The sequence below is a fragment of the Cyprinus carpio genome, chromosome A13 (assembly GCF_018340385.1).
Source record: "Cyprinus carpio isolate SPL01 chromosome A13, ASM1834038v1, whole genome shotgun sequence".
Lineage (NCBI taxonomy): Eukaryota > Metazoa > Chordata > Actinopteri > Cypriniformes > Cyprinidae > Cyprinus > Cyprinus carpio.
Genome location: NC_056584.1, coordinates 13,753,748 through 13,768,542, shown reverse-complemented (window position 1 = coordinate 13,768,542; position 14,795 = coordinate 13,753,748). Strand labels below are relative to the sequence as shown.

At 38.0% G+C, this 14,795-nt stretch overlaps 1 protein-coding gene and 1 long non-coding RNA gene across 7 annotated transcripts in view; both read right to left on the bottom strand.

Moving 5' to 3' along the window:
• Window positions 1–542: 542 nt before the first annotated feature.
• LOC122147222 lies at window positions 543–4,586 on the bottom strand. Its single transcript, XR_006161496.1, has 3 exons — window positions 2,178–4,586; window positions 1,761–1,892; window positions 543–1,601 (listed from the first exon to the last, which is right to left on the bottom strand). It is a non-coding gene; the product is annotated as an uncharacterized LOC122147222 (long non-coding RNA).
• A 13-nt stretch (window positions 4,587–4,599) lies between these two features.
• Window positions 4,600–14,795, bottom strand: part of LOC109085023 (KH domain-containing, RNA-binding, signal transduction-associated protein 2-like) — a 60,614-nt gene continuing 50,418 nt past the window's right edge. For 2 of the 6 annotated variants that reach the window (XM_042768891.1, XM_042768886.1), the window contains 3 exons: window positions 13,402–13,488; window positions 11,436–11,482; window positions 4,600–4,702 (listed from right to left, as the gene is read on the bottom strand). In XM_042768891.1, coding sequence (XP_042624825.1) covers window positions 11,466–11,482; window positions 13,402–13,488 — 104 coding nt within the window. In that variant the 3' untranslated portion in view covers window positions 4,600–4,702; window positions 11,436–11,465. Of the gene's footprint in view, window positions 4,703–11,435; window positions 11,483–12,709; window positions 13,489–14,795 lie in introns of those variants that run through there. The other 4 variants (XM_042768887.1, XM_042768889.1, XM_042768890.1 and 1 more) reach the window with 4 other exon arrangements.

The window sequence follows — 14,795 nt, the reverse complement described above, 5'->3', positions numbered from 1 at the left end:
TTGTATTCTTCCATATCTTTGCATGATAACTTCACTATTTTGAAGTGCACTCCACTTGTAACAATCAAAAAGAGGGTCAGAAGTCAACGACCAAAGAACCTCCATTTATAAGCCTGATTAGAAATGCTATAAAAAAATCTGCACTGTTACACCCTGTATAACCAAAACTTTCACACAAAGAACGCATACAGCGCAAACCAGCATACATCTTCCAAACTATTAATATCAAACTTTGGAAGAGTGGTATATTTTAAACTACTGTTATTTGTCTACATCTTTGGGCACAATTCTGATCCAGAAGTGAAAGTATTGAAAATATTGAAACGGCTTTGGGTTTGTGCAGTTTACGTCTTGTTCTGGCACACCTGCCAGTGATTTCCGTGTGAACCTGTAGACCCTGTAGACCCTGATGGGGTTCAGGTGCATTTGATTAGTGTTGAAACAGAGCACTGCATGATGGGAACAGTTACTGAAGTCTTAAGATCCCAGCACAATACCCACATATCTAGAAAAGAAATAAAGACTACATAAGACATCATGCATTGGTGTGTTTAAAAGCTTTATTATGTACTGTGAAGTACACTGTATAAAACCTTGTTACTGGTCATGATTTGTTACAATACATGAGAGAATTTATTGTGGGTGAGTTCAGTCCCACTATTGAGTCTCAGTACCTGGTCTTCCAAGTAAGCAAAATAACTAAATAAAAGCATTTCTTTATTCCCTATATTGGCACAGAGAGATGATGACAGAAAGATTTGCTGACAACTGCTGAGTGAAACTGGCATCAAACCGGTTTCAAGTTGTTTTTATATATAAAATGGTTTATTCAAAATATTTATGACTATACAAAATTTGCTGTGCAAACTCTTATTTGACAAATCTATAGACAATTCTGTACAATCTAGTGATTGTTTTTAGGTGTATGTACTGAATCCTACAAGCTTTCCAAATCCTCCAAAAAGATGCCGTTTCATTTGTACAGTCATAAGGAAATTGAATTTTAAAATTCAGTTTGAGCTGTATTGATAACCTCAGGGGCATTTTAAAAAACATGATTGGATGTTTTAAAATGTTCACTGCAAGAAGAAAAAGCTCAAAAACACATTCAGCTAAGGATCTCAAAGCATTAATGAGAATGTTGTCTATTAAAGATTTTGATTACACACATTTCCATTATGATGTGCATTTGTGTGAAATTCACTTAATGTATGTATTGTCTTACTGGTAAATAATTTTTGAAGCCTCAGGCTTTGAAAGCACAGGTTCTGATGGGTAATTTGTGCTGTACTGTATTTCAACACTGCTAGTAATGACATACGCAGAGCAAACTGAGTCATATGTTCACAGATGTCACAGTGTCAGAAAGCACAGAAACAAGCTGCTTTTATAACATCAAAAGTACAAGCAAAACTGTGTGTTGCATAAAGATATAAGTATTTAGTTGCAAGTGGTTGTAGATCTATCAAGATTGTATGCACCACGTTAAACCCTCCCTTTTAGCTGTCAATGAGGTGACATAGCGTAGATTACATACTTTGACAAAATATACTCCATCTTCAACAGCCATTTAATCCAATTATGTCCTTTATTTTTTTGTCCTGTGGGATAAAAAGATTAAGTGAAAATAGGATATATTACCAAAAAATTGAAGACCTTACAGCATAGCATTATGCATAAGAAAGGATTTAAACCTGAAAACAATGTTATGATCAACAATGTTATACCACAATATGTGACATGCCTCATATTGATCTTACCACCATAATGCAATATTGAATTTATGGGTCTCTGAAGAAATGTATCTGCTTGGACCTTCTACAGTATGTGATCTAAATAAGCCAATCCAGGGTGAGGTCCTTCTCATATGACACTGTTCAGATTTCATCTAGCTGAAAAAGACCATAAAAACACGAGTCTCAACTTCATGTCACTCAAAAAGTCAAATTCTCATAAATGTATATTTTCAACTGGGAAAAATAGGCTTATATTACAGGACTAGATCAGCTCTATATTCTACGTCAATACATACCAGCCGGTAAGCACCATTTATTTAATTTTTTATTTATGATGTGATCAACCTGTTTTTTATTTTATTTTACTGCAGTATCTAAAAGTTTTCTCATGCTGTCCTTTCCCATCTGTCACAAACCAAGTGTGACTTTACAGTGACTTACACAAGATGGATACGCAGTGGTCATCTGTGCCCTGCAGCGATGTTCTGTCAAGATCAGCTCTGTTCAGATCCATGGAAATGAGTTCAACACTGGTGGGGAAAGAAAAGAGAGGGAGAAATACAAACATTTTGTGGATTCTTCACACAATTAATTCTGATACATTTTTTTGCTTTTTCACCAACATCTGCCAATACAAGAACATTATCACACACAAGTAAGACAGCTCATAAACTGTAGGCTGAAACACATCAGGTAATGTTGGCAGTGACCTCAAGAAAACGCAGTTACATTGACAAGCATCTGTCAGTTGGATGCTGTTGTCTACAGCCCTGCAATTATCTTTGGTTTCCAGAACAAATCCCTCAGTCGACTTGCCAAGTTTGTAGTGTTACCATAATGGCAGAGAATAAGAGAGTGCAAGTGCACTCCTGCAAGCAGATGGTGTCATTGTATCACTGTCAAACCTTTGAATTTTTAGTCTGACTGCATTAATTGACTCTTCAATCATAATATAGTCTTCACTGCTTTTGGTGCATAGCCAAAAAAAAAAAAAGGGGGGGGGGGCAAGACTGGGACTAAATCAAATTTGTTGTGAATATGTGAAATGTGAAATACAAACAGTACCAGAGGCATCATGCCCATTCAAAATGAGAGGGCACGTGCCCCCTTAGATCTCTGAGCCAAGTGGATTTTAAAGGCAGCTTCCAAAAGACAAAAAATAGCAGAATAATATTTCTTATATTTAATACAATCCAACTGGTGTGATTAAATCCTAACGTGTGGCACAGCATCAGCTGCTAAATTCAAATCTACATTCGCGCTTTGGCTGCCGCTGAGCCAGAGACAGATGCGTTTGTACGTCGCTGCATTATAACCAATCACATGCAATTCTTTTGAGCTTATGAATGCAATGGCCAATCAGAGGCGTTCAGGCGTTCAGATGAGTCATTGCTGAATGCGTTGTTTTGTTCACTTGCTTGCTGACTGTGTAGATGTGCATACGATTGGAATATATTAATTTCACAATGTAAACAGCTTCAGTGATTTAAATGGGAGTTTTTGATAGTGCTTGAAGTCTAGCTAGACTGAAGTGAAAATGTTATTTGATAATGTAAATGTTCTTTACTCTCTATAAAATGAAAATGCTATAATATAGTAACTTACAATATTGTTATTAAATACAAAGTCAGTCATATTAAAAATATTTTATGGCATGACACCCATATCTGGTAGGCATACTTAAATAAAAAAGTTGGGTTTTTGTGTGTCGTTAAAAGATTACAACATTACTCTACTTTGCACATCACAGATTATAGATCAAATAACAATCTGGTGCAAAACGCATTTACTTACACATGTTTGAGAATCGCCATATTTCCTGATATAGTAAACACATTTGGAAATATTTCCAATAAAAAAAAAAGAAGTCTATATCCGTTATATAGTGCTATTGTAGTAGATTTTTCCACTTATTATATATATCTCCTTGTTTCAAATGCCATTTCCACAAAGATTTCACTCAAATTTTTTAATTAATCACTTATTTTCTTGTTTTCAAATGTCCTTGAATCACAGCAGAACAAATGACTTCTTAAAACCGCTGTCATTTGTGAAGAATTAAACAGATTAAGAGATAGGTGAGTGGTAAACTGATTACAAGAAAACAGTTGAAAACAGCAAGGCATGTTGTATTCTGAATTCACAAACAGGCGTTAGGCACTCTGGGAATGTGGCCCCTGGCTCACACAGTTACAAGTTCAGGATGAGAATGGATGATAATGCTGGAATCCATCATACCCCCATATTACTAATCAGTCGAACACCAAAAGTAAACAGAAGCTATGCAAACATGGCTGCATTTTCCAGGTGATGTGCTCAGGAGGGACTACACGAGTGTGATTTTCACTAGATGAGACATAATAAATCATAAATGCATGTCTTCCTAAAGCATATGGAGTGTTTATTAAATGAAGAAGAAAGTTCTCTGTAATGAGAAGAATGGGACTATTGCTAATTGAGATTCATTAAAAACTAAAGGATAATTACATTGTGTCTCGCATGCTGAATTGAATATTTCATTATCACACGATTAAGAGTGCTGTGGTTTTGAAGCACAGCTGTGATACGGCAGTGGGTCGTGCTGAAATTCAGACCGAAAGAATGATTGCAAGTGTAATATTTTTAAACAGTCCAAAAAACCAAGAACTGCCCTTAACTGTTGTATAATTTGATACACTGTTAGCTATTTTAAGTAAAGGCAATTTTTCACTAAGCTTTCTGTGCACTTGTAAGAGGCAGGTATACACGATCCTCTACATGTAACACAAAATTGCATCTATCCTCTCAAGGAAGTGTGGCTTCTGTAATTGGATGTTTTAAGTTGTGCAGTTACGGTTTCTATGTTTTAAAGCACACTACTTACCTGGCATACAGCATCTGCACACAGACTGTTTATAAGCATTTTCCCCTCACTTCTCTCACTGATTGGCTTTATCAGTATGCTCCACATATCGACTGCAAAGCGCCTGCAACGGCAGGGAAGAAATGTTACTCAGGTTAAACAAACTAAACATTTAAGGGGAGGCTGGGAAGGAATATCCTACTCTTGGCAGAGATAGAGCTAGATATGTGGGTGGACTTGGTGCTAGGGAAGCTGCTGATGATATAGACATACCCTCCTCAGTGATAATGTGTCTAAAAACTTGCCTGAAGATAGATGACATGAATATGACCACAGTCTGACATACTGGTATTTGTTGAAGAATTAATAGCCTGATGTGCATTTGTTTCAGCTGTTCTGTTTGTTAAAGATTTTTATGTCCCCTTTATGATTCATGATCTACTGAAGAAAAAGCTGTATCTTCTTTCACTCTCCTCCATGCTGACTGTCCAGTGGCTTGAAGTAGGAAATGATTACATCTCACATTACATTCTCAGGCTTAAATTAAAGCTACAAGCTTTATTTAAAAGAATTTAGTGGATTTATTTTCAAATCTCTACATCATCTGCGCTGATTATTGGTTATGGAAAAGTAATGGAGGCTGGATTAACTGGTCTCTTTCCATTATCCACGTTCATTCAAGAAGGACCTTTTGAAGAGACTGTAGGCATGAGGCTCACGCACTCTTTCAAGCCTAAGTCGTAAAAGTCAGTTTAATTCCCATATAATGGTTTTAACTGAGGCACTAAATTGTAGGATAACATCACAGGGGTATAAAATAAAATAATAAAACATTTCAAAAGATGAAAAGACCCAACAGACTCATCATCCCATATTTCAAAGGTCTGAACACTGCTAAGAAATTGGAGCTTGTCGATTTCTCTATTTGTACAGTTAAGAGCTTTGTGTCTTTAACATTTGTTTTTCTGCTCTCCTGCTGTGTTAAACCCAAAGAAACTAAATTACGGGACCAGCATGTAACATCTTCGAGCACCATGCTGCCTAACATAATCATTTTAACATTCATCCTTTTGTTTGAGCTGGTTAAATCTGCATATTTTTTTGAATGATTTAAAATTTAGGTAGTTCATGTTGATATTTATATTTGTCCTCTTTATTTTTAGTTCTGATGTGCTGATATTACTCTGTTGACAAGTTCTAGACGTTAATAAAATAGTTAATCTTGAAAATATATATCTAAGCAAATAGCTAAGGCAGTCAATAGCTATTTTTATATACCCAAAATATTTTTTGTTATTGTGCCTTTGTATTGTTGTGAAAGTATCCTTAGTTCCCTTTCAGTCGGTCACTTTCAATGCCACGTTGGTGACCGACAAATTGGGAATCTTGCTAGAGAGACCAATCTACTCCAAGTGTACACATTGGCATGTGATGATTGCATTGTATGATCACAGTGCATGTTACGCTTCGGAGCAGAGCTTGTTATCATTGTGCTCCTACCAAGCCATCATTTAAAGGATGAATCTGCACGCTCAAAGGAGCTTCTCTATGTGGGTGGTATGGCGCTACAGCGGGTTGGTCGACCTTCGTTGAGTGGGTGCAAACTACAGGCTGAACTACCCCCTGTAGTGTTGCGACGGCCATCTCCCCTGTGTGCTTCAGCATAACTAAAAGAGCACTCCTAAAAGAGCATTCACGTGTTAACGTCTCTTTAAAGATGGTATTTCACTAATGCATTTTTGGATGCGGTCGTTGCTTGGCGCTAGGTGATGTCACGATCGCTGCCTCATGTGCTTGTGCATTAAGCATGCTGAGGTGGCATTCGTTGATGAGTCATGTTCTAACTGCAGGAAGATGACCATCTTGGACTTATGGACCAGGCTCCATTACCTTAAAAGGGCTGGAGTTCCGGTGCCTCTGCCGCAATCTAGTTCTCTTCCTGGCAGAAGGCAGGGGAGGACTACTTCGGGCAGTAGCTCCAGTGCTTTGAGAGTCACAGTGGTGGCAACCCCTCCAAGGAACCAACCTCCCAGGGAGTGTTCTTTGGGGCTCCACCCAACACCCTAAGGAACGTGCTGGGCCCTCTACAAGGATCGTACCTGCTGTGTTCTTTGGGGCTCCTCCCGACAATCAGATGTCGATCACTGCATCGAAAGGCGAGCCGGAGCTCGTTTAAGAGGAAAATTTGGTTGCACTGCTGCCCACCGGGATGGTAGCAAGACCTGAATCGGATCCAGAGATGATGGCTATGCTTTCCGCCAAGAGGGTAGGGCTCGAGTGGAAACCTGGTTCTCATTACCCCGCTCCGGTGCCATTCTTCCCAGAGGTGCATGAGAAACTTACCAGGTTGAGGATGTCACCTTTTACTGCCAGAAACCTCACCACCCTCGATGGTTGAGCAGCCAAAGGATATACAGAGATCCCCTCAGTGGAGCAGTCGGTAGTGATGCAGTTGTGTCCTGGGCAGACGCCTACTATCAGAGTCGTGCTCTCCTTCTTGCAGCGAGGGTTGGAGCGAAGGCTGTTTCCCTCCACCTTTAAAGTTTACATCGCTCCTATTTCTGCTAACTACGACCCCATGGATGGGAGAATGGTGGGGAAGCATGACCTGATCATCAGGTTCCTTAGGGGGGCGAGAAGGCTGAACCCTCCTCGACCTCCCTCTATACCTTCTTGGGACCTTTCTCTGGTGCTCGAAGCACTACAGCGGGTACCATTTGAGCCTTTGCAATAAGTGGAGCTGAAGTTTCTTTCAATGAAGACTCTGCTCCTGATTGCATTGGCCTCCATCATGAGGGTAGGGGACCTGCATGCATTTTCGGTCAACGAATCGTGCCTAGAGTTTGGGCCAGCTGACTCCCAGGTAATCCTGAGGCCCCGGCCCGGCTATGTGCCTAAGGTTCCTACTACTCCCTTCAGGGATCAAGTAGTGAACCTGCAAGCGCTGCCCCCGGAGGAGGCAGACCCAGCCCTTGCTTTGCTTTGTCCAGTCCACACTTTAAGATTGTATGTGGACCAGTCACAAAGCTTCAGGACCTCAGAACAGCTCTTTGTTTGTTTGGAGGCCGGCAGAAGCATAATGCCATCTGCAAGCAGAGGATGGCCCACTGGATAGTGGATGGCATCACCCTGGCTTATCAAGCACAAGGTGTGCCCTGCCCGTTCAGATTGCAAACTCACTCTACTAGAAGTGTTGCATCCTCCTGGGCGCTGGCTCGTGGTGTCTCGCTGACAGACATTTGTAAAGCTGTGGGCTGGGCAATCCCCAACACGTTTGCTAGGTCCTATAGCCTTCATGTTGAACCAGTATTGCCCTGTGTTCTCACCTTAAATGGGTTGGCCTCGGATTAGTGTCGGCTTGCTAAAACCGCTCCAGAGAGTCCATACTGTAGATCCTGTCAAGCTCCTCCATCCGAACTTCCAGCGCCAGGCCCTCACTCGTTGAATCAGTAGAGGGCTGGGTTCCATATGTAGAGACCTAAGTGGATCCCATATGTGCAAATTCACGGTATAGCCTCAGAGCCCGTCTTTCCCCGGCAGCCATTTCCAAGAGGGTTACAATCACTTCTAATCTTCCATATGCACCTAAATTGTTGTTCATATGTGTAAGTGCTTCCGAAACCTCCTTTTTTGGGAAGGATGGGGCTTTTGCAATGTTCCTGTTGTAAGTGGAACGTGTACCATTTCCCAGTATTATCTAATCTCACTGAGTGGGTAGTGCTATGACAACAGTGACTGGCCTTCTTGTTGCGAGCCCTGACCTACACCAAAAAGGGGAGCAGGAGGCTTGCACAGGACACTGGAAGGGGCAGCATCCATGGCTCTTTGGTAGGGATTCCCAATCCATCATTACCGGCGGGATGTAGAAAGTGATCGACTGAAAGGGAATGTCTCAGTTACGTACTGTAACCCTCATTCCCATGGCTGCTGTACCACCCCTGAGTGGCTGGATACGACTCTCCATCTCCGTCTCTTGCTCTCTATGTAATGACCAATTCTGTCATAGAAAACAACAGTGATTTTCAACAGTGATGAAAACTCCACTAGTATTTGACAGCAAGCTGAATGTCTTGTGTGAATTACATACATCCACCAGAAAGCATCATGCATTAATCTCATTCATTCACAACACATGTGAGATCAGTCATAAACTGGTATTTATTTATTTATTTCATATTAACTTCACATTTGCATTCAAAATATCAGACCTCATGCACTCTCTTTCACTGTGGAGCAGTGTAAGACAAATGAGATATACATCCTAGCTTCAATATCCTCTGCTGTCATGTTCATGCCGAAGGCACTACTGTGAAAAAGCAAAATCACCACCTGTGTGCCACTGATTAGAAGACAATGCCCATTTTAATTAACAAGCCTAAAGCCATTCAAAGTCATATTTTAAAGTGTCTTAATATTGTGTTGGAGTCTCCTACAACAGGTTTAAATGCATCTAAGGCTAGAAAACATTGTAATTTTCTCAGAATATACATTTAATATTAGAGTCATTTGCAATGATTTCGAAACGATTCGTTCCAAGCAAGTTTGGAGCAAACCCCTTCCCTTCCATAAGCCTACTCTACTCTGATTGGTCAGCTGACAATGCCTATTGTGATTGGCACAGAGAGGAGTCCTTGAGCAAGTTAGTTAGCGAGCGCTACCATTGACAAAGCACCTTTACATAAAACAATAATATCGTGCTCCAATCATTTCTTATAATAATAACATAAAATACAAAAACATTTATGCAAGCGAATCGTGCCCACAGCTAAAGTTTAGCTGCTAAACTTTGAACACTTAAAACAATTATGGTGGATATGTTAGCAGAGTGCTAACGTGATTAACTGATGAAACAATACAGTTTGTAATCCAAAATATGTCTACTGTAATGTTTGTAGAAAGACAGACAAAAGACACTCTGTCTTAACTTTTAATCATAACGCAGAACAGCTGTATCACAGGCACACCAGCCTAACTAACTCGCTCGTCTCTCCCGCATTAACCCTATAACTGCAAAATAAACAGCAATTTCACAATGATAAAGTCTGTGTGCTACAGTATTTGTTATTAAATGAAGTAATTAGAACGTCAGTCTACATCAATCTACACATTCTTAGGAAATAGTGGGTTCACAGCGAATTATCAGAACTACTTCTGTAAGTAATATCGTGCTTTACCTGGAAACCTAAAACTGCACTAGGTATACATCACATATTAGCACAAAATATTTTGAGCACTCAGTTGAAAATGTACACATAACGTATCAATCCTACTTACAGGTTGTGGTTCGGAGAGCTTGTTAGTCCAAATAACAAAGATTAGAAGCCAACAAATTTAAAAGCCAAGATTAGAGAAGCGGTCCTTGGTAAAATGACATGCACAAAACAAAAGGTTTGAATTTTATTTCTTCAATATCCTTGAACATAGCGTCTTCTCAACATATTGTAAACAGACAAATTAGCGGAAGTGTTTGTGGGCAGGTAAGACTCAGTTCAGGTCAGGAGGGGATTATGCAAATGTATTACCCAGTGATGTATACCGGTAACAAGTAAAAGATTCGAAAATATGACGACTCGTTAAGAGACTCTCTCGTTTGAGAGACAATATCTTTATCATGCACTTTTTTGATTAACAACTTTGCAGATTGTTTTTATTTAAGAATAGCTACGTTATAAACTGCAAAATAGATATTTTTCAAAAACCCATATGACCTGCTCTTTAAATACTGAATAACCCATTTTACATTACATTTCATTACATATTCTACAAAAATGTTATATAACGGTTAATGATTTATTGAATACAGACCATTAAGGATTAAAAACCACAGCAGTGTTAATGCAGCTAAAACATCTTTGCCATCGTTTCCATTCCCATTACCTTTCCATTCTCAAATAAGCCATCTGATAAGCATCAGTGATTTAATCATCCTTTGTTGGCTTACAAATGGTTTTCTGTGTGAAAAAACGCATCTGTTTGAGCATGTCCCTGTCTTGTCCTTAATTAGACTATAAAACATGGCTGACCTATACAAAAGACTTCCATCCATCAAGTGAACCAAAATAATATGACGATGGTCAAAATTAATAGAATGACTAATATATACACTTTGGAAGACCCAAGCTTTAAAAAAGCTTCAATCAATATTGAAAATGTTGCGTTAATGGATTTTTCCATTTTTGTTTGTTTCTGATGTGCATAATTGCCTTAGCAATAGAAAAAATAAACCAAACAAAATCAGTCCCAAAGAATAGTGTGTTTTTGTCTATTGTTGCTGTAATGCTTCACAAGTGGGAATCTCCTGCAGCATATTTAATAAAAAAAAAAAAAAAAATGTAATTACCCAAATATTCAAAGCATTGTTCCTGAAGGCCACATTTCACTCAAGGTCAAAGAATCACTCCTTAATATTTTAGTGATGTGTGCAATTAAACTGTGCTTAATGTCACAAGTCTATATCATACTGAGTGGTTTTCTGTCTTCAAGCTATAACCCATTAGGATGTTTGTGTTACTTGCTGAATGATTTATTAATTGTACTGTCACAACAAAACATTAGTACATGCTCCTCACTTTGAAACAAAAATTGTTTGCTTTATTGTTTTGTCTTGCTCTAAGACAGCTCTGCGATACATATATCTGTATACTTGGTCTTTCTGATGTAGCATGACCGATTTATGCTAAATGACTTCCATAATTCATATGTTTCCCTGCCTATATTGGGTGAAAATGGATGAATGTATGGACTTCCATAATAATAAAAATCAGGTAAGAAGTCATAATAAACTCCAGCAAAAAACAAATATACACCTAAACTGTATTTGAATGCATTTGTTGTTTAGAGACACTTTTGGAGCTTACCCAGTCTGATTCAATCCATTGCATCTCAGCTCACAGAGAGAATGTACCTGTTGGAAGGATAAATCAAATTTAGGATATAGATGTTGAGGCGTTATTAGTATGACACAAAAAGAAGAAGAGACAATGAGTGAGACTACAAGTCAAAACAAACGTACACTCGCATGCACAAATAACAGATGGATTGAAAACAGTTTAACGAAGCATATGTTACTATCAAAAAAGTAAACCAATTTGTGGGGCAGGACAAAAGCTGTCAGAGCAGAATATCATTTGAGAGCAACCATCTTTTTCAGCGTGTCTGGTTAAAAAGCTTAGTTTAGCTGGTCAGGTATTAAAGATCATTTTTAGCTTCTTTTAAAAGATGGATTGTTAATTGTGTTTTTTATGTGTTAGTAAGTCATTTTTGATGTCACTAGTTAACTTTATTAGCGGATTTAGAGGTTCGAGGCATTTATTTGGAGTTAGTGAGGGCAGGTTTACTTTTTGAAGTATAAATAACTTTATTTATGACTGGCATTCGCAACATTAGAGTTATTATTAGGGTTACCTGCTTAACGTTTAGTCATCCTTTCGAAGTCTTAATACGCGTCAGCATTCAGTTCTAATAGTCACAAAAAAGAGTTCAGGTCTCTATGGGGCCTTCAATAGTGCTGATATTTAAAAGCATTGGTATTACAACACAAATGCAGCCTTCTGATGTTCATTAACATAAATAGCAAAAGAGGAAAATATACTGTAGGTAGCAGAGATAAAGCATTTTAACTGGATCCCATTCACTCTTGCGAGTGAAGAAACAGTGTGAATATAAGACATATTCACTTTGGTTACAGTGGTTAACACCAAAGGCTGAAGGCACTTAGAACATCTTATTGGAATATGGGGACGTTCTTACCTCCTGAATCTCCATATCATTCTCAGAGTCACGTTAGCGCAGACAAGTCAGTCCGACTTATTGTTTAATAAGCTGAAGCTTAAAGAGTGTGTTAAAAAAGATTCAGTTTATTGATCTAAACAGTTGATTTCCATTAACATGTTAAACATTTAAGTGACTAATCAAGAGTCAATGAACAATTTAGAGCTAATGTTAAAAAGTATTTTAACAAAATTTTATTCTATTAATGTAGCTTATCTATTATTACACAAAATGACTTGACAACGTCTCTACGGTTCCTTTTTGTGGATTTTCTTTGTTATATATATATATATATATATATATATATATATATATATATATATATATATATATATATATCCATATATCCTCTATTATCCATTTCCTCAAGTCAAACAGGCATTTAGTACTAGAGACAAGTACGTACCTAATCTAATTTTACAAAAATGATCTCATCTTTATTAACAAATTATATCAACACAAGTTTAACAATTACAATCACCTATTTAGAGAAGCTTGCACAAGGAGCTTTACATCCTTTTTATTAAATTTTTATGTACAAATACAAGCTACACACAAAGCAAAGCACTTGGATGTGGCTACATACATAGCCAATTGCTTTCAAACCCAATACTGATATCAAAATTAAATATACAAACTCAGTATTTACCATCATCAAATCAAGAAGTATTAGGAAGATGTTATGTACAAAATGAGTCTCTCCACTCTGTCGATACATTTTTGTCTTAACAGAAAGGTTCCCAAAGTCAGGGAAACATAATGTGCAGCTAATTCCATGCTTTACATTTGGGAGACAAACAATGGAAAACTAAAGGAATGACAAAAGTACTCTGCCAAATTGTGGCCAGAATTAATGCTCAAAAGGTATCATACAAAGAAGTCAACAGTTTCAGATAAGAAAAGAAGGGACCATGTAGCTTTTTTCCCCCCAAGGTTAGTGTGAATATAAAAACAAGATTGACCTATCACTTAAAAACCGCATTTTAGATTATTTAGTTAATAAGGTTGGCGTTGTATGGAGGTCACATGATCTGGAGCACCTTTAATATCTACCATAGGGGTGATCTCTGTATCCCCCTCGAGTAAGTCTTGATGCTGGAGCTTTGAGGTTGGGCCGCGATGAAATCCAGTCTTCTTCTGCTAAAAGTGAAACGATTAAACAGGGAAAAAAGGCAGAACTAATTTAAACATGTAAAACAAGCTTCATTTAAAATATCTGAGAGACAAATGGAATTTAACACAACTAAATGTAGATGTTACAACGGAGAGGAGCCTCTTTATGTGGCTGAAATGCAATGCTATGACTATTCATCAGGGAACGGATATCCTACGGCCAAGTAATTCCATGTGACATTAGCCATTTTTAATGCTTTTTTTTTTTGTTCTTTTTTTTTTCTTTTTCTAAGCATTACAAAATGATAAACTGAGCACCAGCTGATCATCTTACACATACATTTCAATAATTAGTTTAGAGGTTCATTCCCGCATCCCATCTAGGGCTTTGCACGTTCGCCTCGGTACATTATCGTAGATTTGAGAAATATACAATGTCACTTTGCCCTAATTATCAGTTACCAAAGGCAGAGCAGATGAGGCATGAACTCCTGGCTGAGCTCACAGTATGACCCTGCTGTCATTTAAATACAGTGTGTGTTGGGAGCCGATGCTCCATTAGGTTCTCTGAGTGTGATCGCTGGGCCATTGAGGAAACAATCAGCCTGCCTTCAGGGCAAAGAGCCTTAACCTTCATTGTTGCTAACTACCAGTTCACAGAGAAAGGAGGAAAAAACATTATTCATCATGACAAAATCCCTTTTATTCTGGTATTCTGTGTAATGATCAGTACCGCACAAACAGCCCTCCCTCGCTCACATTATATTTAATAGGTTTTCCCCTTACATCCTCCTCACTGTGAAAACTATCTCTGATAATTACAATCTTATGGAAGCCTGTCTCCCCCTCTGAGTAAAAATACAACAGGTAATTGTGAGGCAAGTTGTCACATTGTGAGACATATAGTCCCAGTTACAAGAAATAAATTAACAATTGTGAGATCAAATTGTCAAATTGCATACAATAAAGACTGAAATATAAAAGAATCAATACATAAAGCAAGAAAAAATTAAATAAATATAAAGTGACAATTGCAAGATCAATTGCAAGTCACACTGGGAAAAAGTCACATTTTAATATACTGTAAAAAGTCATATAATTTTGAGATTGTATGACCTTATACAAATTTACAACAAATATAGTCGCAATTGTGTGAAGTCACATTGCAACAAAAAGTCACAACTGCAAGAAATACAATTGTGAGCTATAGTCACGTTGCGAAAAATAGTTACATTTTGAGATATGAAGTCACAATTAGAAGAAGCAACGCCAAAATAAAGTCACATTGTGAGAAATAAAGCTGCAATTATAAGAAACAGAGGCAAGTCACATTT